The following is a 25,136-nucleotide window of genomic DNA, read 5'->3' on the forward strand; positions in this document are numbered from 1 at the left end:
ACTGATAAAAATGAGATGCAGAAGCAACATGAAAAGGAGATGCTGACTCTTTGTCAGGGTCAAGAGGTGATGGGGAAGGGAATAACTGAACACCAGAAACATAAAAGGTCACTAAATTTCTTCCACAACTTACAGGGGGCGATAATTTTGTTAGTTTTATTCATATGTCTCACAGGGTTTGTAAACAGTATAATGTTTACCAAGGGCTCTGTGTATGGTACCTGACCCCCTTACTTCATGGTAAAGCTGCAACTGCCATTTCTAAATTGTCTGATACTGATTGCTTAAATTACAATGCAGTTAAAAATTGTTTATTAGAATGCTTTGAGTTAACACCTGAAGCTTATAGAAAAAAGTTTTGTGAGCATAGACACAAGACAGGTGAAACTGTGTGTGAATATACTGCTAAACTAAGCACTTATTTTCATAGGTGGGAGAGTGGGTGTCAGATCACCACTTTTGAAGGGCTGGCAGACCTTTTGGTGAGGGAGCATCCCTTAGCACTTTGCCTGAAGACATGAAAATCTGGTTGTCAGATAAAAAATGCAATACTGCAGATGAGTTGGGGATAAAGGGAGACCTATACCTAGGCAAACAGGGCATCACTGCACAGGAAAGGGATACCCGGTGCTGCACATGGGTCTAAAGGAACCCATGGTGAGCAGCCTATACCACCCCAACAGAGTCCACCAGTAACAGAGGAATCCACTAGTTCAAGTACACAGCCAGGATCAACAGTTAAATGTAACCACTGGGGCCATGTAGCATATAGATATCTGACATGGCTTAGTGGTAAATCATTTTGGCTATGGTGAGCAGGGTCCTGGGTTCGAGACTTGCAAAGGCTGATTATTACCTAGCTATGAACCTATAGCACTCCAAGAAAAATCTTGATGATTGGATGGGAAATACGAAATTCACCCCAGGGATCACTTTTGTGGCTCTGCTCGACAGAGGCACAGATAAATAATTTTCTTGGGTGGTGAAAGCCAGGGTACCTTTTTGGCTAGGCTTATATTAGCCATAGGGCCCAATAGCCTAGTACCCGCCTATGAACTTGCAAAGGCTGATTAGATGTCAATGGAGGCAAGGTGGGGAACAAAAGGTAGGGCAGCCAGAAAGTGTGGATGTCAGAATGTCAGCGGTAAGTTGGAGACAATAAGGGTACCAAACTACCACAAGAGGTTATAGCCTAGAAAGGAAACAGGTCACTGTTAAGAGAGAGACTCTGACCTAACCATTGCGAAGCCTGCAATGGTTAAAGAGGAGCACTACTTGCTTGGGCAGTCTACTCCAGTCAGAGCTTTAGCAGGACCCGATTCCAAACACCTTTGGCTAGGGTTCATCTTAACTGGGAGGGAAGAAAAGGAAGCAAGCAAGTAGGTGTGTTTCAGGACTGTCCCTGCAGATGTCCTGATAGGGAATGATTTGGTAATACTGTACCTTGTGTGCATACAGTTGCATGCAGTCTGGCTTGGAGACAAGCATGTGGGTCTAGTAGCCTGGGGATACCCAGAGAGACCGCACACCTGAAGCAAAGACAGGTGAGGTGGCTACTTAAGGGAGGGAGCGACCCTGTAGTAGTGAGACTGAAGGTGAGCCTCAGCTGCTAATAGGTACCACTGTTCCCTTGGATAGAGTGACTGCAAGGGCTGAGCTGAGTAGTAGTACCCAGGCTGACAGTGAGGCACTGCTATCAGAGGATACCAGACTTCCTGTGGAGAGAGAGCTGGGGAAGGGTTACAAAGGAAGAGTTGACACAGGCTCAGCTCTCAGACCGTACATTACAAGATTTGAGGGAGGTAGCCAGGGAGGCGCCTGATTCTCAAGGAAAAGGTGAATCTCTATACTGGGACAAAGGGTTACTGTATAGACAGTGGACCTCTGAGGGAGGGCTAGAGGGTGAGACTACAGCAGTTGATAGTGTCTACAGCCTACCATCTGGTGCTTCTAGCCATAGCGTACCAGAGATGTAACAGGGTACTGCAGGACCTGTGAGAAGTCCCACAAGGAAGGCAAGGCAGGAGACATGGTCAAAGCTCCTTTAGTGCCTTTGCCTGTGACTGAGGAGCCATTTCATAGAGTAGCTATGGATATTGTGGGGCCTCTGAGTACCCCCAAGTCCCACAAGAAAGAAGCATATCCTAGTGCTAGTAGACTATGCTACCAGATACCCTGAGGCGGTGGCCCTGTCCTCCACTGAGGTAGAAAAGGTGACAAGTGCTTTGTTAGACATTTTCAGCAGGATAGGTTTCCCAAAAGAAATACTGACAGGGGGCCAGTTTTACATCAGACCTGCTGGCTTTGTCTGTGGAAGCACTGTGGGGTAAAACCACCCACCCGCTTCCATCCCCAGACTAAAGGTCTGGTGGAGAGGTTCAACTGTACACTAAAGACCCTGCTACAGGCATTTGCAGACCAGCTTATGAGGAAGTGGGGCAAATATTTGCCCCATCTGTTGTTTGCTTATAGGAAGGTACCCCAGGAATCCACAGGTTTTTCACCCTTTGCATTGCTGTATGGGTATAGGGTGAAAGAACCTCTAGATTGGATACATAAGTGGGAGAGTGAGTGTGAATCCCACAAGGAGTCTGTTGTGACATATGTCCTAAACCTCAGGACAAGGCTCAGGGAACTCATGGGCTTGGCCCAGGAGAACCTGGCAGAAGGCCAACAGCAGAAAAAATGTCTGGTATGACAGGAATGATTGAGCTAGAGACTAGAGACCATGCTGTAAGACAGCAGGTTATGGTTCACATTCCTGTCAGACAAGAAGCTGCAGGCAGCTTAGGAAGGGCCCTTAAGAGTGGTAAGGTCAGTCAGTGATGTTAACTACATGGTAGAACTGCTAGGCGGGAGGCAGGGGCACAAACTGTACCATATGAACATGACAAAATCTTACCATGATAGGGAGGCCCTGGTGCTAAGTATTTGCAGTAAAAGGCAGAAGTCGTCTGAGGGGGGTCTATGGCTACAGGGAGCTAGCCAGTACAACCCCAAATTACTATGGTGGAGCCTAGAGTTAGAGGCATATGATAGGACAGTGCAACACCATAATGGGGTCAGCAATGCAAAGGCAGCTGGAATCTCAAGACAGGGTATGAGGTTAATCCATTACCAGATAGGCTCATTCCTCTCAAACAACATTTTTCAAGAGTCACTCAAAAACTAGCTCGAGTCTTCAAGAGGGGAAGAAGTGTGACAAAGGGAGATATTGCCAGCACAGCTATGTTGAATTTTGTAAATTATGTCATCTATGAATATCAACATGATCTACATAAGATTTTTGTGTTACAACCATATTAGGACTGTATGTCATGTGTATATCAAACTGGTTTGTACAGAACTGCATGTTAAAAAGGTATTTTATAAAGTGCTTGTGCTTAAAATGTAGCCACAGTGTGCCCTGCTGGAAGAGAACAAAAATGTACATGCGCTATTGTAACTGTTTAAATGTATATATTTTAACAGTGGAAATTGGAATACAGGAGGTTAACTTTAGAAAAATAACTGAAATTAAATTACTTATGGCTACACAATAAAAGATAACTTTCAATTTTCAATGAGTGCCCTGCTGGAAGAGAACAAAAATGTACATGCGCTATTGTAACTGTTTAAATGTATATATTTTAACAGTGGAAATTGGAATACAGGAGGTTAACTTTAGAAAAATAACTGAAATTAAATTACTTATGGCTACACAATAAAAGATAACTTTCAATTTTCAATGAAGCCAGAGACAGGGAGTCTGTGCTGAGAAGTTTTTTGCATTCTCTTCAGAGTAAATTACGACCTCAAAGTATGAAGGAATGCAATTACTTTGACTTCCAGCATCTACCAAAGATCTGAGGTCTATGTATTTTCACAGGTAGATGCCAAATACTGTAAGCTTCCAGTAGTGGGGGGGTTCACCTGGGATAGAGTCAGATGACAAGAAATGATGTCATGTTGCAAGCTATCCCAGCAGTAATATTTGAGAAGGCTCTTAGTGAGACAGGGCATTCCACATTATGTCTTAGACCTGACAAGATCCATTCACCACACCTCTACCTTGCTCTTGTTAACTAGGGTATAATAATTCTCTTAGATATAGTCAGGCATATAGCAAAGCTTGGTTTAGATGTTTTTCTTTCTTTGAGACTGCCCTACAATGTTGTTTTAAATATTTCCTGAAAATTTGAACTCTGATGTTACTGTGAATATATATGGAGTATTTTCTTGTTCTTTTATTATTTATTATTAAACATATTTAAACATTTCATTGTGGCTGATATGTCTAGAGATATTTAAGTTTTGAGAGTACTTTATTTATTTGGTGACACTGTCCAGGCCACTCCTAATAGCCTTGCTTTGGACAAACTACCATTTGTAATATTAATATTACACAGTAAGAAAGGACATTTGTTAAAGGCCTTAAAGTAGCTGATAATGAGTTGGCTGGTGGCAGTGATAACTACCTTATAGTCTGGACAAAAGAGGGCATAGCTAGTAGACCTGTGCCTGCCTTTCCCAGGTGTGTGTGTGTGTGTGTGTGTGTGTGTGTGTAAATCAAACCCCAGAGTGTGCATGTCAGCTACTTGGGCAGGGACACAAAGCACTGGCTGGACAGAGACAGTGCTGGAGGTCTTGGCTTGGCTGCTCATCTGAGATCTCAACTCTATAGCTGTGCCAGTGGGGAGTCTTATTTGGGATATGGATGAAGTGGGAGAAACCATCCCCAGACTAACTGTGATCTCTATGTGCTCTTGAAGGAAATTGCACTTGATGCAGAGAGCTGCATCTGGAAATACTGTATGTGTACTCATCATCCTCCCAAGGCATGTCCCCCACTGGTGCCAATGGTGAGGATTGAGGCTCCTTGACTACTGGTCCAGTGGTGGGTCATCACAAGGTAAATCAGTAAAAAGCATGACAATGGCCTGGGTAAGCATGAATATGAGAAGCTGAGTGAATTCAAGTTTGTGAAATGCATGAGATTAATGTTTTTGCCAACAAAAATTAAAAATGAACAGTAAATAACTTCTAAACTAAAACAGTCCATTTTTTACTGCATGCAGGCAAAACAACCCCACTTCCTCTTCCCAGCCACCCTAAAAACCCATTATTTTTTCACTTTACCCCTTTTTTTCTGATATTAGAAAACATGAATATCTATCTCCATGATGGCCACAACATTTTGTTTTGTGAAGCTGAACAGTTCTGTGGGGTCAAACATGGCTATTTTTCATGAAAACTAAATTAAGGCTAAAAGCTAGATATTTGATTAAATGAGTTTATAATAAGGTTAAATGGCTATTTTTACAGTAAAATTTGTCATCTGAGATTACTAATGTTCATGTGACTCGCTCATTTTTCTGTCTAAATTTAATTTTTTGGTCATTTTATGTAAAAAAATATTTCATTTCTGACACGGTCACATTGCACATTAAAGTTGCATGATCGTCTTGTTTAGCAATGCCAAGAATGTTAGCAGATACCAGCATTTGAAGAACAGCAGCAACTGTAACAACATAAAATGTCAGCTCATCAGAAAGGCAGTTTACAGATTCATCTCACATATCCAATTGTAGAGCAACTGGTGTACTGAACAATGCATTGTGGGACTGCTTCATTCTTAAAAAAAAGAGCAATACGTTAAATGTTCCAGTATAAGCCCCAAACACCACAAATCTACATATCTCCTCACAAGCTCGATAAAACAAAAACAAAGTACGGGTGATAATGCAGACACATCCCATGTTCAAACAGCAGTCTGGGGTGCTGGTGCAGTGGCATGGTGAAGGGATTGAAGAGATAGAGTCTGTGAGTCTCTTTCTATGAAGGATGAATGTTCATGCCTGGTTGTAAACTTCATCTTGATGAAGACTGAGGACCCTTGTCTATGGGGGGAGGCATGGGCTTATGGGAGGATACCTTACTTCTGAAAGAGGCTGAAGTATTCTTGTAAAGGCGTATCCCACATCGATCTCTTTATATATAACCAAATGTGATGGGAGAAATATCAGGTTAAGTAAAAATTCCTGATCCCACCACTGATGACACCACCACTCCTGGAACTTAACACTTGACTCAGAGGGAATGAATGGCCCACAGAGCTTTTGCAGCTTGGGAATCAATGTTTGTTTTAGGTTGGCCAGTAAGGAGGAAGGGAGTGTCACAAGCAAGAAAATAAATAACACTATGAAAGTAAAAGTATTAGAGAAGAGTTAGACTTGGCTGGTGATGTAGGCCATACATGGGGATAAGGGCCTCTAAAATGCTCCTAAAATGAACTCAGTTTAGTAGCATCAAAAAAGAGGAAAAAAAGTTTAAGAAGTAACTTGTTTTGTTTCTTAGCACCTCGTACTCCTGAGTGCTACATAACAAAGAACTAAAGTACAGACCAGTTCAACACAAGTAAAATAAAGTTTGATTTTTAGTTAGTTAAATTACAACTAGGCAATTAAGAAAAGCAGTCTTAAAAGGACACATCTAATAAAAGTTCACTGTCACATAACCTATTTCTTTACCACATCCAAATAAAACATCTGAAATAAGAGAGTTCAATAATGACATCACAAACCTACCAAGAGCATCTTATTAAACAAGCATGTGTGTCTGCAAAGTAAATGCCACATTGCCGATTGCTTTAGATGATGCAGTTCTTTCAATGATCTGCTTAGACTTGGTGCCACCCTCAAGCAACAAAGTTTCTACACCATCTCGATTCCATAGTAATAATTTATGCATATTTCCTTTTTTTATGTACATCCTGTGGAAGTGTTCTTCACCCCACCATTTCTGGGACTTGAGTATTACTTTATCATACCTTTCTCTAGTTACTCTGGTAACATGTAAACTCCATTGGGCAAGAATGTTTTGCACGTTTCCTACAGTAATATTTTTCTGCAGCTCATCTTTAGAAATAGTCTTTCCCTGATGCACACGCATATCATTATACTTGGCATCAACAATGAAAATGCCATTGGTTGTGCAATCACACCGCTTTTTTCTTTGTTGCTACAAGGCATAGGGCACTATATGCAGCACAGCTGGCATGCAGATGCACAGTTTTACCCTTTTTTCTTCTGGGCCTTAAGAATAGAGTTCACAAAGGTGCTGAAAACCAAGTTGTTGTTTGTCTTTTCAGCTTTTCCCGGTTAGGGGTCGCCACAGCGGAACTCCGTTCCGCTAATGATTGGCAGTCGATTTTTATGGTGTCGAGTTGCCAGCCCGACGCCCAACCTTCAGTGAAGGCACGCCCATTCACGCATGTCTTTCGGAGGCCACTCTACCGCAGGGAGGACATGCAGACTCCACACAGAAGGCACTCTAGTCCAGCTGAGAATCGAACAGGAGACCCTCTTGCTGTGAGGCAACAACGCTACCACTGTAGCAGCGCGGCTCAGGTGACATTGACAATTCTGCTTGAAAACCTTACTTTTGAGGTCAACTCTGCTACTACTTTCCCCTACAACCCGTCTCCATAGAAAAACTTCTAGGTTCAGCGCTGGGTCCTCTGTTATTTTCATTATTAATTAATTACCTTCCATGGGACATACTGTACACTGCTTTGCAAAAGAAAATATCTAAGCACCACCACCGCAGTACCTCACACTGCAGTACTTTGTTAAAAATAGAAAGAGAAAACAATTATACATATACCAAGCATGATAAATGTTAACAGGATTTTTTTTTTTTTGTAGAACAGGAGGGACATTTGATAAGTAACTGACAAAATAAAATTTTATATTTTGGGAAAATGGGACACTATGCAAAAAATAAATAAACAAATTGAAATGTTATAAATGTAACAAAATGGACATTCACGGATGGATTGCAAAAATGAAAATAAGATTAAGAAAAGAGAAGAAAATTAACAAAGAAGAAATTTTAGTAGTAGAAGAAATAGAAGAAAAATGAGAAAAAAGTGGGTAGGGGCAAAGTCTTTTACATACAGAATTCTCAGCAATTAGTGCAAACTCTTCATGGATAGGAAAATGCCTTTTTTCATTGTTTGTAAAGTGGGAAACAACCCAGAGTGACCAGAATGAATCTACAATATTTAACACACAAAAGGGTTAATGTATGCCCCCAGCTTCATCTGTATGCATGGGCTGTTATTCTTCTGATGGTGCACGTGACTGCAAAGAGCAGAAAATACTTATGATTTCAAGAAACACAGACAAAATGAAAAGTTTCATATTATAAATACATCTCTGTGAGGTTTAAATACTCTTTAGTACTTTGAAAAGCTAATGGAAAGTGGTAGTTATATAATTTCTGGCAAAAAGAAGCTCAGCTAGCTTTCTAATGTTCTGGAAAGGTAGTATTCTTCTGCTACTGGCTTATATTCTTTCCAGAACAATGTGAAAACAGCAACCCACCCCATCCTAAGGGCTGAAAAAAAAAAGAATCAAACTAGGTTAGATATGCACTGAACACACACTGTAAAACAAGTACAGTATAGCCACATGATACTGGAATTTCTAGCCACTAGGAAATTCAGGGAGGGACTTTGTACACTTTATTCATAGGTAGGTACTAGGCTATCATCCAAGGGCCCAAGTAAGCCTACCCAACAAGGTTCCCCGGCTTACGCCACCCAAGAAAGTTCATTTCCTGTGCCCCTGTCAAGCAGAGCCACAAAAGTGATCCCCGGGTTGTATTTCCTATTTCCCATCCACTCATCAAGATTTTTTTGAAGAGTGCTAAAGAGGAACTTTGCTCGACGTAGATGGGTAGCTTGTTCCAGAGTATAGGAAGTCTCTGGGACAGGAATTTATCCCTCCAGCATGTCCTGTTTATTGCGGTGTCAAGGTTTAAGTCCCTAGAGCGTGTAGCTCGGAGGGATTGGGATTTCCTTAGGTGTAGCATGTCCAACAGCTCTGGGTTTAACATAACTTTATATGTTAGGCACAGAGTAAAGCTGGAGTTTTTTGAGATGGTCAGTGTAGGCCATCTGTTTGAGGCCAGTAATCCTCTCTGTGAGGTACTTCTGTGGCCTTTCCAGCTGCTGCACATGTCTTGTGAGAAACATTCCAAAAGGGGCATTGTACTCTATAATGGGTCTAATGAGTGCCAAGTAGAGGGGAACAATGACCTCTTTTTTCCTGGATGAGAACCCTTTTGTGATGAGGTGTGCCACATAGAAGTATTTTCTGACTACTGTGGCAATGTGATTATCAAAGGAGAGACTACTGTCCACCTGGGTCCCAAGGTCTCATCACACATTCGGCATTAAGTAGACTACCGTTTATGTGGTAGTTCATGGGAACAGAGTTTTTACCAAGGGGGATGACAGTGCACTTTTTGGCACTGAGCTTGAGGCCATGCCTCTGATACCAGGCATCTGTCTCAGTGAGGTCCTTCTGTAGGATGTCCACATCATCTGGGGACTCTACTATGGTTCCTAGCTTGTAGTCATCTGTGAACTTCATTAGTCAGAGGCCTTCTGTTAGCCTGTACTTCAGAGAAGTAGATACCAAACAGGAGAGGTCCCAGGACTGAACCCTGTGGTACTCCACTTGTCACCGGTTTGAAGTAAGATTTGGAGTCTGCAACTTTTACAGTGTGGGTTCTGTCAGTGAGCCAGTTGGCAACCCATCTTGTGACATAGGGATTTATAACTAGTTTAGTGAGTTTAGCTATAATTCCAGAATAGGGGATGGTGTCAAAAGTCTTGGCGAGGTCAAGATAGGCTGTATGAACCACCTTACGCTCATCTACGGCTTTGGTGACTGCCTCAGAGAAGTTGATCAGGTTCAGAAGGCATGATCTGCCTTTCACAAACCTGAACTGGGTGGGGTCCACAGTTTGGAGGTTACCAATGCCTTTGTTTATGAGTTCCATGATGATACGTTCCATGGCCTTGTAGACCAGGCTCATCAGGCTAATAGGACGATAGTTCCCAAGATCAGTGGTGGCTGCCCCTTTGTGGAGTGGGATAACTGTTGCTGTGTGCCATTCAGTAGACACAAAGCCTGATGTGAGACTATGATTGAACATGGTGCTTAGGTGGGGCGCCAGTTCGTTCTGAAGTTCATGTAAAACGCAGCCTGGGATGTTGTCCAGTCCCATGGATGCTGTGTTTTTGGTTTTAGAGAGTGCAGCTTTTACCTGCATAGATGTGATTACAGGGACTCTGCATTCTTCCTGTATAGATATGGGTCCTTTAGGGGGTGAGAGGGGGTAGAGTTAGCACTGAACCTATCTGCCAGGATGTTGCCAATATCAGTTGGTTCTGTAATTTTCATGCCATTGTGCTGTAACTCAGAGCAGATCTGGGTGTTGCCATTGAGATTCTTGACCCAGCTATGGAATGCTTTGTATTTTTATTGGGCATACACTACCCTTCTGCATCAGGCATGCAATTCTACCTCTGACATTTCCACTCAAAACTGCTCATTCAAATACAGCAGCTAAAGTCTAGGTAGGAGAATTAAATGTATTGTTACCATTTTCAAGTACTGGAAATTTGCTGTAGATGAAACAAGTGAATATTTTCTTACACCTGAGAACAAATTAATCTGTATCCAGTGTAGAAGAATGGAGCCCTGACTATAATTACATCTGATCCAGGTTCTGGTAGTGTGCCAGGCAATGAAGAAGCCAATCAGGAAGAAAAAGTAAAGAAGCAGTGTTTGCTCACCTCTCCCAGGGTAAGCTCACAGGCAAATTTTCTGTTAATGAATCTCCAGTACACACTAGAGTCCTAGCACAAATCATCCACATACAGATGGAAGCTTAGCTCTTGAGGTGAATTTCTTAGCATCCACATTTTGAACACATAATTAGATGGCTATGATTGGAGACCTGATCACATTCCTCTGTATTTTGACATAAATAATGCAATATAGCTGCACAACATGCAAAGTTTTAGACACAGTTTTTAAAATATGTTACGGTATAGTTCAATTCATTACTATCTTTTAATGGAAATATGTTGACACTTTTAAACTTCTCAGGATCCTTTTTTTCTTAGGAATGCAAGACATTAGCAGGTAGTAGCTGTTTTTTCTCATACAAAAACACAATTTTCTAATCATTGACTGTTTTGGATTCAAGACAGATGAAGCCCTGGTGAGTCCTAATTTAGGAAGTCGGGTGATCCACCATTTTGCTAACAAACTGTACAAAAAAACACCAACAGCCAGGAACGAGTCAGTAACTGTCTGGTGAACAGCACTATTCTCCTTGAAATAGGATAGAAAGTTACCAGGACTGTTAAAATGGATTTTTGACATTGTTATTTAAGAAGTCACAATTAACTGTTCCTGCATTTGTGTGTTAAACATTAACTTCAGTACATTTAGTCATATAGTTTCAACATGTTCAAACACAGAAAACTGCAGTCACACAAACTGTAAAAATGCCACATCTGGAAGACACTCAGACATAACTGAGATTTCTAGGAATGATATATAATATTACAAAGCTTGTATCTAACAATTCTAAGATAATCATGCCTCTAAGAAAGCTGTCAGTCCATGATGTGGCCTACCACTGGAACCATGAACAGAAATGCAGTTCTTAAATATTCAAAAATCTAGTTATACAAACACCAACATTAAAATACCATGACAAGAATAAAATGTTGTTGCAAGTAGAAGCTAGTCAGAATGTCACAGTAGCTGTGATCTTTCAAGAAACCCAACCAATTGCCTCTGGCTCAAGAACAAATACAGAAGCACAAAACAAGGATGTTCACACAAATTATTAATACATGAATATGAGAAATTCCATTAGTATTTGTATTCAAAATAGGTCTTGGTGAAACAGATCATAAATCCTGGCAAACTACATTCAGATATGCATTTAGTACCTAGGAAGACATCTGAAGTTGAAATACTTAATTAAGGAGGAACCCTTGTGAATGCAAAAGATGTGCATTTACAGAGGTATGCTCTGAATGTGAAATATAGACAAGACAGCAGATAATGCAGGGAAGAGCATATGTAGCAGAAAATGAAAGAACTGTTGGAACTACTACAGATTCCTTGAGCAAATCCAAAGTTACTAATGGCAGAAGAAAAAGTAAACTAATCCCAAAGATGTACTGACACAGACTTTGCAAGTTCCAAAAAGTTGTTAGATTTGAACGCTGAAATGAAAAATCATCAGTACAGAAAGAAATAACGGTTTTATTTCTCTTTCAGAAATGAGTTGTGCTCAGGATTTAATGTTCAAAGTTGTCAAAATAATAGTCCCCAGTCAACTGAGAAGACAAATGCTTGGAGTGATAAACTATTCTCAACTGTAATTTAGGTAAGTACTAAGAAACAATAAGAGATATTACTGCAATGGACAGAAATCCTAACTCAAATAGATTATTTAGTGGAAAACTGAGCCATATTGTCATCCTGGTAATGAAAAGCACCTTTGTCAATGAAGAATGATGGGTGAAGATTTGTTCCATTCAAGGAAGTTATATTATCTCACATATGTAGATTATTATTCAAAGTTCTCTGAAATAAACATAAATATAATAGATGCAAATGTGATTAAAGCACTGAAGTCTATATTAAGTAATGGTGCTGTGGTAGCGTTGTCGCCTCACAGTAAGACATTGTCCTGTTCGATTCTCAGCTAGAGCGTCTTCTGCATGGAGACATGCGTAAATGGGCGTACCTTCGTTGAAGGTTGTGTGTCAGAGCCTGCAACTCGGCAAGTGAAAATCTACTGCCAATCATTAGCGGACCGGAGTTCCGCTGTGGCGACCCCTAACCGGGAAAAGCCGAAAGACACAACAACAAGTCTATATTAAGTAAACAGGGGAAGGAATACCCCATGCTGCCATATTTAAGAATGGTTTCCAATCCAAAAGTCAGGAATTTAGAAGTCAGAGTTAAAGTTTTTCATAATCTCGGATAGAGAGAGGCAAGCTAATTGGAAAGAATTTCCCAAAGAGTGAAAAATCAGTAGAAGTTATGAGGAGTGTCATCATGCACATTTGGACACTAGGCATGCTCCACTGCAGGGACTAAGTGTCTTACCACTGCAACTGATAAGAGGCAGAATGCTGAAAAGCAAACTTCCTACTTCAGCTGCACTGTTGATGCCTGAAAAACAACACTGACTGATTTTCAGAACTCAATGGAAAGAAAGCAACAGAGAGAGAAATACTACTATGACAGAAACTGCAGTACACTAGCACATTTGAAAGAATTCCTAAGCAATGTGAAAATAAAGACCCTGAAGATAAAGAACTTGATCAAGCATTTGAACCAGGGTTCTGTGGTGTTCATGCAGAAGCTTTTAAGCTGTATTACAGCAATCACAAAGAGCTGTCCAAGATTAATACTGTGATAACCTAGAACATTCATAAATAGCACTATGCAAGAAACAGTCTTCACATTACAGCTTGAGTGCATACGAATAAAAGCAAGAAAAAACAAAATGCATGGTGAAATAAATAAAAGAATGTCATGTGGTCACCATAATGAAAGATCTCCATAGCTGTGGTTCAATCTCTTCCAACTATAGGACTGAAGCTATCATTTTCACTTGGCTAGGTAACAAAAAAAAGAAAGAAAGAAAAGAAAAAAATCCATGCTTTTGCTCTTCTCTTTACTCATTGTTCTGAGCCATCAGCATTTTCTCTAGATCTGAATCATTAGAGAAACCCACCCTCTAACTGATCCAGGTCTACTAGGTTGCAATAATGTGGATGAATATAAGAAGGTCTGAATAAGAACCATGCAGATTCATTATATTAAGTGCATAACTTTCATATCCAATGTGGTCTGATTCACTTTCTTTAACAGGACAGAATCTATCACTGAAATTCCAGGATAGCATTATGAAAGGATATCTTGAATGATTCATAGGAAAAGTATTCTGGATGATATGTACTGGATCCATCTGGTCATTGTGATGGCCATCTATGTGGGAAAATGCACCCACAGCTGGCACCAGAGGAGAACAATAAAGCAAGGCCTCTTCTGCTGTTTGCCCAGAGATGAAGGATTATGGTACACCAGGGTAGGCCATGGATTCTTACTGCTCAGCTCGTGTTCAGCTAAGACACTGCCACCATATTCATGCTATGTTTTCCAAACTGCTAAAATCTCTGCTGCTGCTAGCCATGCCTATACTGTAACTGGTACAAACTATTCCATGCCCTGTAAAAGGACTGTACGTGAATCCCAAATCTAATGGCTGTAGCAGTGGAAGTCATCTTTACTTCCCACTCAGGGTTTTCCAAATTGCTCCTAACCTTAAGCCCACAGCTGATTTTGACATTATAATGGCATTAAGGAAGATCATCTTAAATTTTGAAAGTCAGTGAGATGGAGCCAAGCATGATGCCATACATTAACTGATGCCTGCTGACCATATTCCATCATCCACTGCATTATGCATCAAATACCCATTGAGATCAGAAACCGTAGCTAGGGAAGCTGCCCAAGTGAACTTAGATGTTAACTCTGTGTTGCACACCTTCTCTAGCATCATAATCATCACCATGATGCTGGACCCTCAACATATATGACAAGTAGCCAAGTACCCCTAAAAACTCTTCCCAAAGGAATCCAATGTTGTAGACACCTGCAGGGGGGTGGGCTTCTGGGCTCCTAGATGTAGGAGTCTTATTCAGGGCCACCCACAATGGCAGAGTCTAAACCAGTATTCTGGATGCAAGAGTTGAAGTCCTTAGGAGCCACAGGATTAAGCCCTGTATCTTAGCCACAGATGTCATCCCAATGGGCTCCTTCCATTGATCCATGAAGGCAAGGCTCACTATCTTGTCCAAGTGGACCCACCCAGAAAAGTGGGAAGAGTTAACGAAAAGGTCAGAAGAGCCTTCTCTGGAGACAAGTGAGGGGAGCATTTGCCATTCACACTTTATTGTGCATCTTTTATAGAATCTCTTTTAATGTGAAGTCATGGGGGTGAAACTAGGCAGTCTACCACATCTTTATTAAGCATGTCCATTACTAGGGATAGCAGAAAGGGGGAGACATGCATACTTCACACAGGCTTTTTGTATGCATTATTAGTGCGGAACACTCTGGGAAGAACAGAGAAGGCAGACTCAGACACTATGATATGGTGCTGCCCCAAAAGCTAATTCAGAGATCCACAGAAAAGCTCTATAAATTATTCTAGATATGGAAAATCTCTTTAGAAATAAATGCATATGGACAGTTTGGTAACTGATCATGATACTGAAATCAAAAAGCTGCATTTTTTAATTTGGATAATGGTTTAATTTTAATGTAAAAACCCTATGACATCCTTAGAGAAGAGTTAAAGTTTAATTTTGAATGATCAAGGTAGCTGTCTAAACATACACACACACACATACATCAGATTATCAAGTGTTAGGAAATTTGAATGTAATATGGTTGAGACCATATCATTGGCAAAACACAGTACAAAAACAAAAATCTGTATTTGGGTCAACCTCCCCCCCCCCACAACCACTATACCCCTTGTAAGTTATATATATCAGCTCGGAGGTTACACTACAGTGGGGAAAAGGGCAAATTCTCCGATTCTCCACTGTACCGTAATCTCAGTACAACCACTGAGTTTCTGGAAAGCTGATATGGCCTCAACCATATGATGTTCGACTTTTTGATATAAAACCATGTACACACATACATGTATATGTATTATATATAAATATATACTGGTTTGTGTGTGTGTGTGTGTATATATATATATATATATATATATATATATATATATATATATATATATATATATGGGTCTACTTCATTTCACTGAAAGCGCATTTCACTGAAACTCAGTTGCCTGTGCACAATTCATTGACAGCTCATTTCACTGAAATCTCATTTGACTGAAACTCATTTAGTTGAAAGTTCTGTATGGGCTTTTCCCCACTGTAGTGTGATCCTGGAGTTAGTATATAAAGTATGGAGGTGTGGGGAGCACAGCCACCCACATTGGGAGGTGGGGGGCATAGCCCCCCACCTATTTTAAATGTTTAAAACCATAGATATGGATACTTACAAGTCCAATGAGTAACTCTTTCCAGAAGACAATATATAACCAAACTATATGGGGGGGGGGGGGGCTCTACACTCCATATAATAATATTACACTCCAGGCTGACTCATAGCTTGAAGGATAGTCCCACATTATAAACCTCTCTCCTGGGTTAATTAGAACATTCAATCTCTTAAACGTTTGCCTTAGGACAAAATATTTAGTAGCTGGAAGTTAATCCCACCATAATAGAATCCCTGCAATGGATCATTTCTACAATATTAACCTATGGAAATGGGTCACTGGTTTGTGAAAATATTTAAAGCATTGTGAAATGATGGTAAGAAGTTGCTTGCTTCTAGCTAATAAAATGAAAAGCTTCTGCTCCTTTGCCTATGATGTGACTGTTAATGGTTTCTGTTGCCCACTGTGCAGTACACATTTAGCTTTAAAATATTAACAGTCTTCTGCATTTCTGTCACATTCCAAAGCACAAATACTTAAAATCAGTGCTGTGCTTGCAAGGTAGAAACATCACATTTGCCATTACTATCTTTATACATACCTGTGCTTATGAATGAGTGCATTAAAAGCAAGTCCATCTCTCCAGCTGGTAGTAAAATTCTGGATATTCACCTCTGGATAGCTTAAAAAAACACAAAATAAATTACCTGCTCAAATGAGATGCAGTCTGTTAGCACTCTGCTCACAGATTTTCAGATAAATTTGTGCCCAAACAGGCAAGTAATTAGAATGACACACACCTTTAAATTATTACTAAGTGTCCCTCTTCAGATCATCTGTTTACACTACTATTAAGTCGCATTGATTGTGAAATTAGATAACTGCACATACTCATGCACACACAAACACATTGATGGGCAAACTGGATGTTTTCTAAAGCAAAATCAGAAAGATTACAGTAAGTGCAAATTGTCTTCTCCGGGGTATATGTAACTTAGGTCATTTCTTAAAGCCTTTTTCTCTTTATGGACAAAATGCTCTTCAGCTAAACAGGAATTGCCTATCACATCATACATTTCTAGAACAAAGGGTGTAGTTACATTGCATGGCTGTTACATGCTCCTCAGAGATGACATTTACTAAAGCAGCATTTTTAGGTATAAAAATTATAACTTACTTATTTAGTACTTGGTTAATAATTACACTGAACATTTATTGCTGTTAATCAGACTCCTTGTAAGGGCATCTGTAGATAACACACACAGGCTGAAATGAGCACAATCTGCACTATAGCAAGACATTTGTATCACTTGACATACTCCATTAACATCAGATTTGTTTATGACCGAATACACTTGAGTTGTCTGCGCTTTGTACTGTATGTACTGCCCTGTACCAGCACACACTCCACTACACTCTACGTTCTTTCTTAGGATATACACAGTGATACCCATCATGTCATTGTTACTGTGGAGCACAGTGCTTCAATAACGGTACAGATTTCACTGTGCAGATTAGCACATGGGACTAGAACAAACAACACATGGTCAAGACATCATTTCAAACATACAATGTTTCCCCAATTGGCCTTCTGAAGGTAATAGCAGGGGACTGTCTCTCTTGTTTTGTTTTTTGCACAAACCATATTTAGCACAAAAAGCAAGAAAGACAACTAGCCCCTGTTATCTCAGTTTGCAGCAGACAGACTTCTATACTGTCACATATTCCATTAATAGAATAAAAACAAGAAAAATGGAAGCAGAGGAAAAAACCCAGAGCAACTAATGTGAAGACATAAACACTCAAAAGTAATCTAGATTGCTGTGCATTACTGATAAAACCTTACTATAAATACTAGAGTACAAATCTCAAAAAATGTTTTTTGTTAAATGCAGCACTGAATGTTAAAGGAGGTAATTAGAAGCAAAATGTATAGTGCATTTCTTGAAACTGCTTAGTTAGCAATGCCAGTTTGCTTCTAATTACCTCCTCTGTACTACTGAAAGCCTACAAAAAATCTTCATTAACTTAACTCATAGCTACACAATGATTCTCCGGGTTTAATTTCTGCAAATCTTTTGGATCTCTAATACCATCTTGGGAACGTATCCCATTCTCAAGTCAAGGTATGATTAGAGTTCATGAATTAAGTATTGTTTCACTGTTGGATGTTAGCCAAGGGTACTCTTATCAATGCACGTAATGTACTCACAGTTGGTTAATTCTGTAATTCATACAGGGTTATTGGCAGCATAGTTGGGTACGATTGTAAATTCACCTGCTGTTCCTACTACTGATGAACTGTGGGGTACCTTCCTTCTACATTGCTCTCATTTTTGCTTGTAAATCCTGGTACTGTATGACTTGTCTCCCTCTGTATGCAGGACACTTATTGCTGGATATAGCAATTTCAATGACAGATGCTACTTCTGTCTTTTTTTTATGCACTACCGTATCTTTCTTGCATCTGTTTTTTGAACTGTTTATAATGGGTGATCCCACGTGAAACAAATTTCATCATTCTCCTAATGCTTTGAGATTCATGGTTCTAATGCTTCCCATTTCTTCTATGTGGTAGAATTTGCAGAATCCCCAACACAGCAGTCTTGCCAAATTATTGTGTCTTTCAGTAAACAGGTCCTCTGTCATGTGTGTAACACATACAGCAACAAGATGTGCAACTGTTTCCAATTCTGTTTAACAGACCATGCATTTATCTATTCTCCAACATTTTCAGTGGACATTTTAAACCAAAGTCTATGTAGTCTTGGGCAGCCATTATTAGTCTTTTATATTTTGGTTTCAATTCTCTTTAACCATTCCAGTTTCAAATCTTGGTGAAGATGAGGCTGTTACAGAAGATCCCGTACGTGGCACTATATCTGTGGGATTTCCATTCTTCCTTCTCACCTGATACTTTTCAATACACTGCTTTTTTTGGCGCATTCAGTCGCTCTCTGATTTTTGTCATATTGTGGCTTATTTTCCATTCCGTTTTATTCTGAAAATGCTTTATTCTAAATGAAACAAAGATATCATCTTAGCCTCCTCATGTTTTACAACTTTCAATATGTTTGTATCAGATGAAGTCAGCAGGTATGTATATAGATCTATATATGTAGTCAGTTTCAAAAAAGGAATAAGTAGTGTTGTGCACACTGATTTTTATATATCATTTGACAGCATGAAACATGTTTCTTGTTACCAATTGATTCAATACTTTTTGGGGTCAATCAATCATCCCAAAACTGTAAGGTGTGACATGAAGAACAAACAGACTTAAATCTTGCTGACCACTGACATATTCCCAAATATTGATACACTTCTTCCTACTCAAGTTCCTTTACATCACATTCCTATCCCTGGTTGATATTTTCTTGGTACAGCAGCTTTCTGTTTTGAAATTTTGATCAGTTATCAAAACCAAATGTCATTAAGATTTTGAACAAGGCTGGTTTCTGGGAGCAAAATTTTACCCATAGCCTAATCTGACGGATTAATTTAAAAAAAAAAAAAAGGCACAGTGGTGACAATCACTCTGGAGTACCTCCCAATTGAATTTTTATCCCTAGAGTAATTTGGGGTCTACTTTATTTATGCAAAAGTATAAACCAACGAATACATATGGATCGAACCATATGCATCGAATGTGCAAGCAGCCAAAAACTGTAAATGGAAATCTTCGTAAGTGGAGATTTCCATTTACTTCAATGCAGTGCTATCTTGGAGTTGGTATATTTAAGAAGCTCGGGGGTGGGGGGGGGAGATGGGGGGTGCAGCCATTTTTTTTTCTGTGTATTTTTTTCTTTAACTTTCGAACGTTTAAGAGTTCGATGCATATGTCTATCTTTATGCATTCGAACTTTTGAACGTTCGAGTTAATAAAGTAGACCCGTAATTTGTCCTTTGCTATGACTTAGCTGCAAAGTGATTTGCCACTGATAAATTACATTGCTGTGACCATTAAACAATATAGGATGCATCTTGTACATCTGTTAAGTATTTCATTACACACGAACATGCAATGCTGTCAAATGCTTTTCTGCAATCTATCCATGCCATACTTAGATTCTGCCTATTTTTTTACAACTCTCTATCATGGCTTTATTTAGCAACAAATGATCCTTTGTTCAATATGACTTTTTTGTTCTATCACCATAATTGGTTTATTTTCTAAATAACTAACATGTTTCAGTTCCAGTCTATCATTTGTAAATTGACAGAAGATAAGTTATTAATCTCTAGTTCTTAGGATGGCTTGCTGGCTCACTCGAGGAGGAGTATCATTTTTGTTAACCATGTATGTGCATACAAGTAATTCATGCTCATGGCTAAATCTGTGTGTAAAGATATTAATACAGTTAGCCAGAAGTTAGGTACTGCATCCAGGCCTAGGGTTTTCTATGGAGGAGCTTTTCTTAACTTTGTCTCAATTTCTCTGGCTGTTGCTTCTTCCTATTTCTTTTTCTCTACATTAAAGCTCCTTACTGTTTATTTTAGTTTTTCTATTCATTCAGTATCTTTGCTATGTTCAACAGGCTCTTCATATATGCATCTCCAAAATATCCCAGTTTCCTCTTTTTGGTGGTGTTTCAGTTCCTTTTGCTTTGTTTCCATAATTCTCTCTTTTTTTGTTTTTTTAAATTTTTACTTAATTAATAAATTGCTTTTGTACTCTTACTTTATGCTTCTCTGTATACAATTTTTCTGCTTGTGCTGAAATTTTATTACAGGAAATTTTGGGTCTAATTTACATATTGTAATAATATTTTTTCTATCTTCATATGTCTATCCATCTGCATTAAATCAAGCAGGTCTAACCTGTGAACAATTTCTCCTAGACAGAGATCATCTTTGCTCTCCATTTCCTGCAAGTCTTCTACAGAAAATTCAAGAAGAGCTTCCTGAGACGCATCTTGCTCATCCTTTTTCTATGTTTAATTTCTCCAAATAATTTGGGTTTGTAACCAGACAGTCTTATTTGGGGTCCAGAGGGGAAGTTCAGCCACACGACTTAAGTGTGCTATAAAATAAGGGAAACACTGCTTGGTGCAGAGTGCTGCATCTGAAAATACTGTGGCTATTTTTTTTTTTTTTGTAACTGAACGTTCAACAGTGTCACTGACGAGGATAGCGGCTCCTTTATTACTGGCCCAGAGAATGGATATCACATTACCTTACTCTGTGATTGAAAGTCTCTGAGAAATTGTCCGTGCACTCTAAGGACCTCTTACTAAGTTGGCCACTGTCCCCGTTTTCTTGGCAAGTAGACAACTATACTGCATATGCCAGTTATTTAGCCTCAGGAAATAACAGAAAACTTGTTTTAATTTGGCATCTCTATTAATTGCTTTGTACTGGTAATACACAAACTGCTCTCAGTTGTAACACTTCACTTGTGACTCTTATTCCAAAACCCTCACCAAATGATGTTACATGCACATATGTTTCTTGTTTCCTACTTCCCTATCTCTACTTAACTTTTAACCCCATTTCTAACTCCATTTCTTCCTCCCATACTGCTCTGCATTGTATGCCCATTCATAATCACTACCCTTCCTAATAGTACCTTATCTATTGCACATTGTAGCTTTTACTTTTCCCAAATAAATCCTCATTTCTTCTCATTTTGACTACATCATTATACTCTAGCCTTTCATACCCCTCTATTCCTTAAATTCCAGAGAAGATGACAGGACAACCTAGCTCTTCCTTCACAGAAAATGCTTCTCTTCCTACCTATCCTCTACCAATTTTCAGAATTTACCATCACTGAATCTCCTACTGCCCTGCAACTTCTTGTTTCCTTCTTCATTGGTATTTCTCCGGTATCTGACATCTATAAAGTACAGTTTTGTGCACTTAATTGTGCAGCTCTTCAGCTTATTCTCTATTCTTCTCTTCCTACTGTGCTCATCTCTCAACCTACCATGACTCAATTATCTCTCTCAACACGTCTCCAACTCTGTTCCAACCATCTATCCATACTTCCTCTTTGCACTATCCACACATTGCAACAAATCTATTTAATATTGCCTCTCATCATTATTCCATATATAGACTGAAAACAAGCATGGATAATTCCCCAGTATACAAACATGCTTCTAGAAGAACAGATTCACACTAATCCTGGCCCCACCTATCATAAAAACAAAAAAGATAACACTCTCCTACACGTTTCTCTAACCCAGCAACAGCTGATCCCCAATCCTGGTGATCTAATTTTTGATGCAATAAATTTTATAAATATAAGAAATAAAACTGCTGAACTACATGCCTGGGTTACCTAACATAAGCCTGATATTCTTGTTGTCAAGGAAACTAGGCTTAAACCCAGCATAAACAATTCTGAAGTTATACCTCCTACCTATATCATCAGTAATGACCGTATAAAGAGGAAAAGTGGTGGTATCGCTTCAATATTTCCCAACACCTACCACATTTCCCCTTACAACAAATACCAAAATTTAGTTCAGTAGAATTTCTTATTGCTTTCCTCAAAAATAAACAATTATAAACAAATATGTATTACTGTCCTTTACATCCCTCCTGGTGACAACAAAGCTATACTGGAAGATATCCTGCATTTGGATATCTATACAACCAGACAGCCCACACATCCAGTTAAACAGCATATTTATAAATTAACACACAAACTTTCCAAGTTTAACCCAGAAATGTTCATTATTACACGATCATCTATTAACTGGACTTTCCTAAATATCCTCCCCTTAGACAATGTTGTAAATTAATTCAATATAACATCTTTGAATATCCTTAAATAACCTTACACCTCCTAGAAGGAAGAGACTAAAACAAATGCACTTGGTTATGCAAAAAAAGTAGAATGCTAATGCAGGATACAGAGATAGTCTGGAAAGAATGGCAACAATATAAAACCTCTCAATATCTTGAAAACTTCAGAATGCTTGTCAATCACACTAAAAAGCAAGTAAATGAAGATAAAGAACTATACCATAATAACTTTCAGACTAATACTAAACACAACTGTAAAACATTTTGGATATCCATTAAGGAAATATTACACCCCAGCAAAAATTCAACTCAAACCCCTCTCCTGTTAACTCACCACTTGAAACTGCAATACAGTTCAGTTATTATTTTACAGAGAGTATAGCATCTGTAATCAAGGATTCCTCAACGTCTAATCCTAACCCTGTCCAACAGCCACATATCACCACATCTGCTTGCACTTTCAAATGTGTGCCCACATCCTATAAAACCCTATTCAAACTTACACCATGCTCTTCTTCAGCTGATGACCTTCCAAGTGAGTACCTAAAAATAGCAGCCAGTAGCATTGCCCATCCTGTCTCAATCCTTCTAAATAGGTCAGTCTAGGAATCCCTCATTCTCTCTCTCTCTGAATAAATAGCACATTATTCCTCTGCATAAAGGAGGAAATTAAACAAATATTAATAACGTTAGACCTATATCAGTCTTATCTCCCCTCACCAAAATGCTCATAAAATGTATTCAAAAACAATTGCTAGACTGTCTCCTGCAGGAAAACCTCCTATCCCCTACACAACATGGCTTCATCCTTCCACTAGTACTAGCACTGTCCTTCTAGTCAATAAAACTAGAAATAGGAAAATAGCCTCCTCTTTATTTCTACACTTGTCTAAAGCATTTGACACAGTTTGTCACAGCAAACTTCTGCTTCAAATGTCTTCATGAGGTATTTCTCGGTCCACCCTTCATTGGTTCAAACCCTACTTGTCCAATAGGTATCAGGCAGTAAAATGGCACTCCATGTTCTCTCTCTACCTGCTAGTCACCACTGGTGTACCACAAGGCTCTATTCCTTGGTACTCTCCTCTAACATCCACCAACACCCTCTATACATCCACACAATAGGCCACCCTACTACAATACACAGAGAATTCCATTCTCATTTGCACATCTGACAACAAGGTACATCTCCAAAAAATTACTCAGGAAACATTAACAGCCACTAGAAAATGACTTCATAACTCGCAACTTGTGTTCAACCCAAAAAAGAACAAACTACTACTTTTTCCCCCCAAATCCCTATCTCATGAAAAAAACAAAATTTAAAATTCTCTCTCTTGATAATACAACCACTGAAATAAATTTTCATAGCAAACTATTAAGGGTGATAGTGGATGATAATTTTGCATTCGACCTGCATATACAAAATCCAATAAGAAAAACTCATCAAAAACTAGGGATGCTTTACAGAGCCAAAAACTTTCTCACCAACACAACTAAACTACACTTGCAACTACTTATCTCCTCCCCAAAATTCTTTATGGCATCTCCATCCTCACTAACCTCCAGGCTTCACAAAAATTAAAACTTGAACAATGCTGTAACAAAGTTGCTAAATTTGGAGAAAATACCAGTTTCACAACTCACCACTGAATAGCACTAAAAAGCCTTAATTGGTTTCAACTGCCTCATCAACTAGCATATACACAACTTCTTACCACCTATAAAATTATCCAGTATCCATCTGCCTGTCCAGCGCTAAAAACTATTTTACACTACGTTCCCAGTGATCATTGCGATCCAGTACCAGAAACTCCTGTCTATCTACAAACCCTGCTGGGCATTGTCTGTACTCGTACAAGGATGCTAATGCCTGGAACTCCTTACCTGTATCCATCAGGTCAATACCCACCTTTCCATCTTTCAAAACCACTCAGACTTCCTAGCTAAGTTTTGTCTTGGTTCTTGCCCAAAATCAGGACAAACTATATTCCTAAATGCGTACAAGTACCGTTTCATTCCATATACCTCCTTACTCTCCCTTCTTCACTTACTTCCTTACTTCTATCAAATTCTCTTCCTAGACTTTCTCTCACAGTATAACAAACATGGTTTTCCTTCATGTCACACTGCAATTCCTATTTGTATTTCTCTACAAACTGTGAAGTTCTCTAAATATTGAATGATTGTCATATAACTTGTATCATTTCTTAGTCAATGTTTTTATATTGGGGAGATTCCTCAAGACTGGAGGCATGCAATTATTAAACCTGTCTAAGGGAAAGGGGAGTAGGACAAACCCAGAATCATACAGACCTTTAGTCTACTTTCATGCTGTGAAAAACTAATGGAGAAGCCAATATTGGATAAGTTATTGTTAGAACTGGAAGGGTTGGGATTTGAAACCATACATCAGCAAGTGTGTGTTAAAATTAGATCTATTACCACCTGTAACATGACATTCTATAACAATATAATAA

At 39.1% G+C, this 25,136-nt stretch overlaps 1 protein-coding gene across 1 annotated transcript in view; it reads right to left on the minus strand.

Annotated features, from left to right (window-relative positions):
* LOC122794078 (spectrin beta chain, non-erythrocytic 1-like) overlaps window positions 1-16,976 on the minus strand; it is a 199,352-nt gene extending 182,376 nt beyond the window's left edge. Inside the window, exons 1-2 of the mRNA XM_044062256.1 lie at window positions 16,858-16,976; window positions 16,502-16,582 (exon numbers count right to left, since the gene is read on the minus strand). Of these exons, the coding sequence (XP_043918191.1) occupies window positions 16,502-16,582; window positions 16,858-16,976 (200 nt within the window). The remainder of the gene's footprint in view (window positions 1-16,501; window positions 16,583-16,857) is intronic.
* Window positions 16,977-25,136: the final 8,160 nt, after the last annotated feature.

Source organism: Protopterus annectens, chromosome 1.part0 (assembly GCF_019279795.1).
Source record: "Protopterus annectens isolate FY-2018-M chromosome 1.part0, PAN1.0, whole genome shotgun sequence".
NCBI classification, from domain to species: Eukaryota; Metazoa; Chordata; order Ceratodontiformes; family Protopteridae; genus Protopterus; species Protopterus annectens.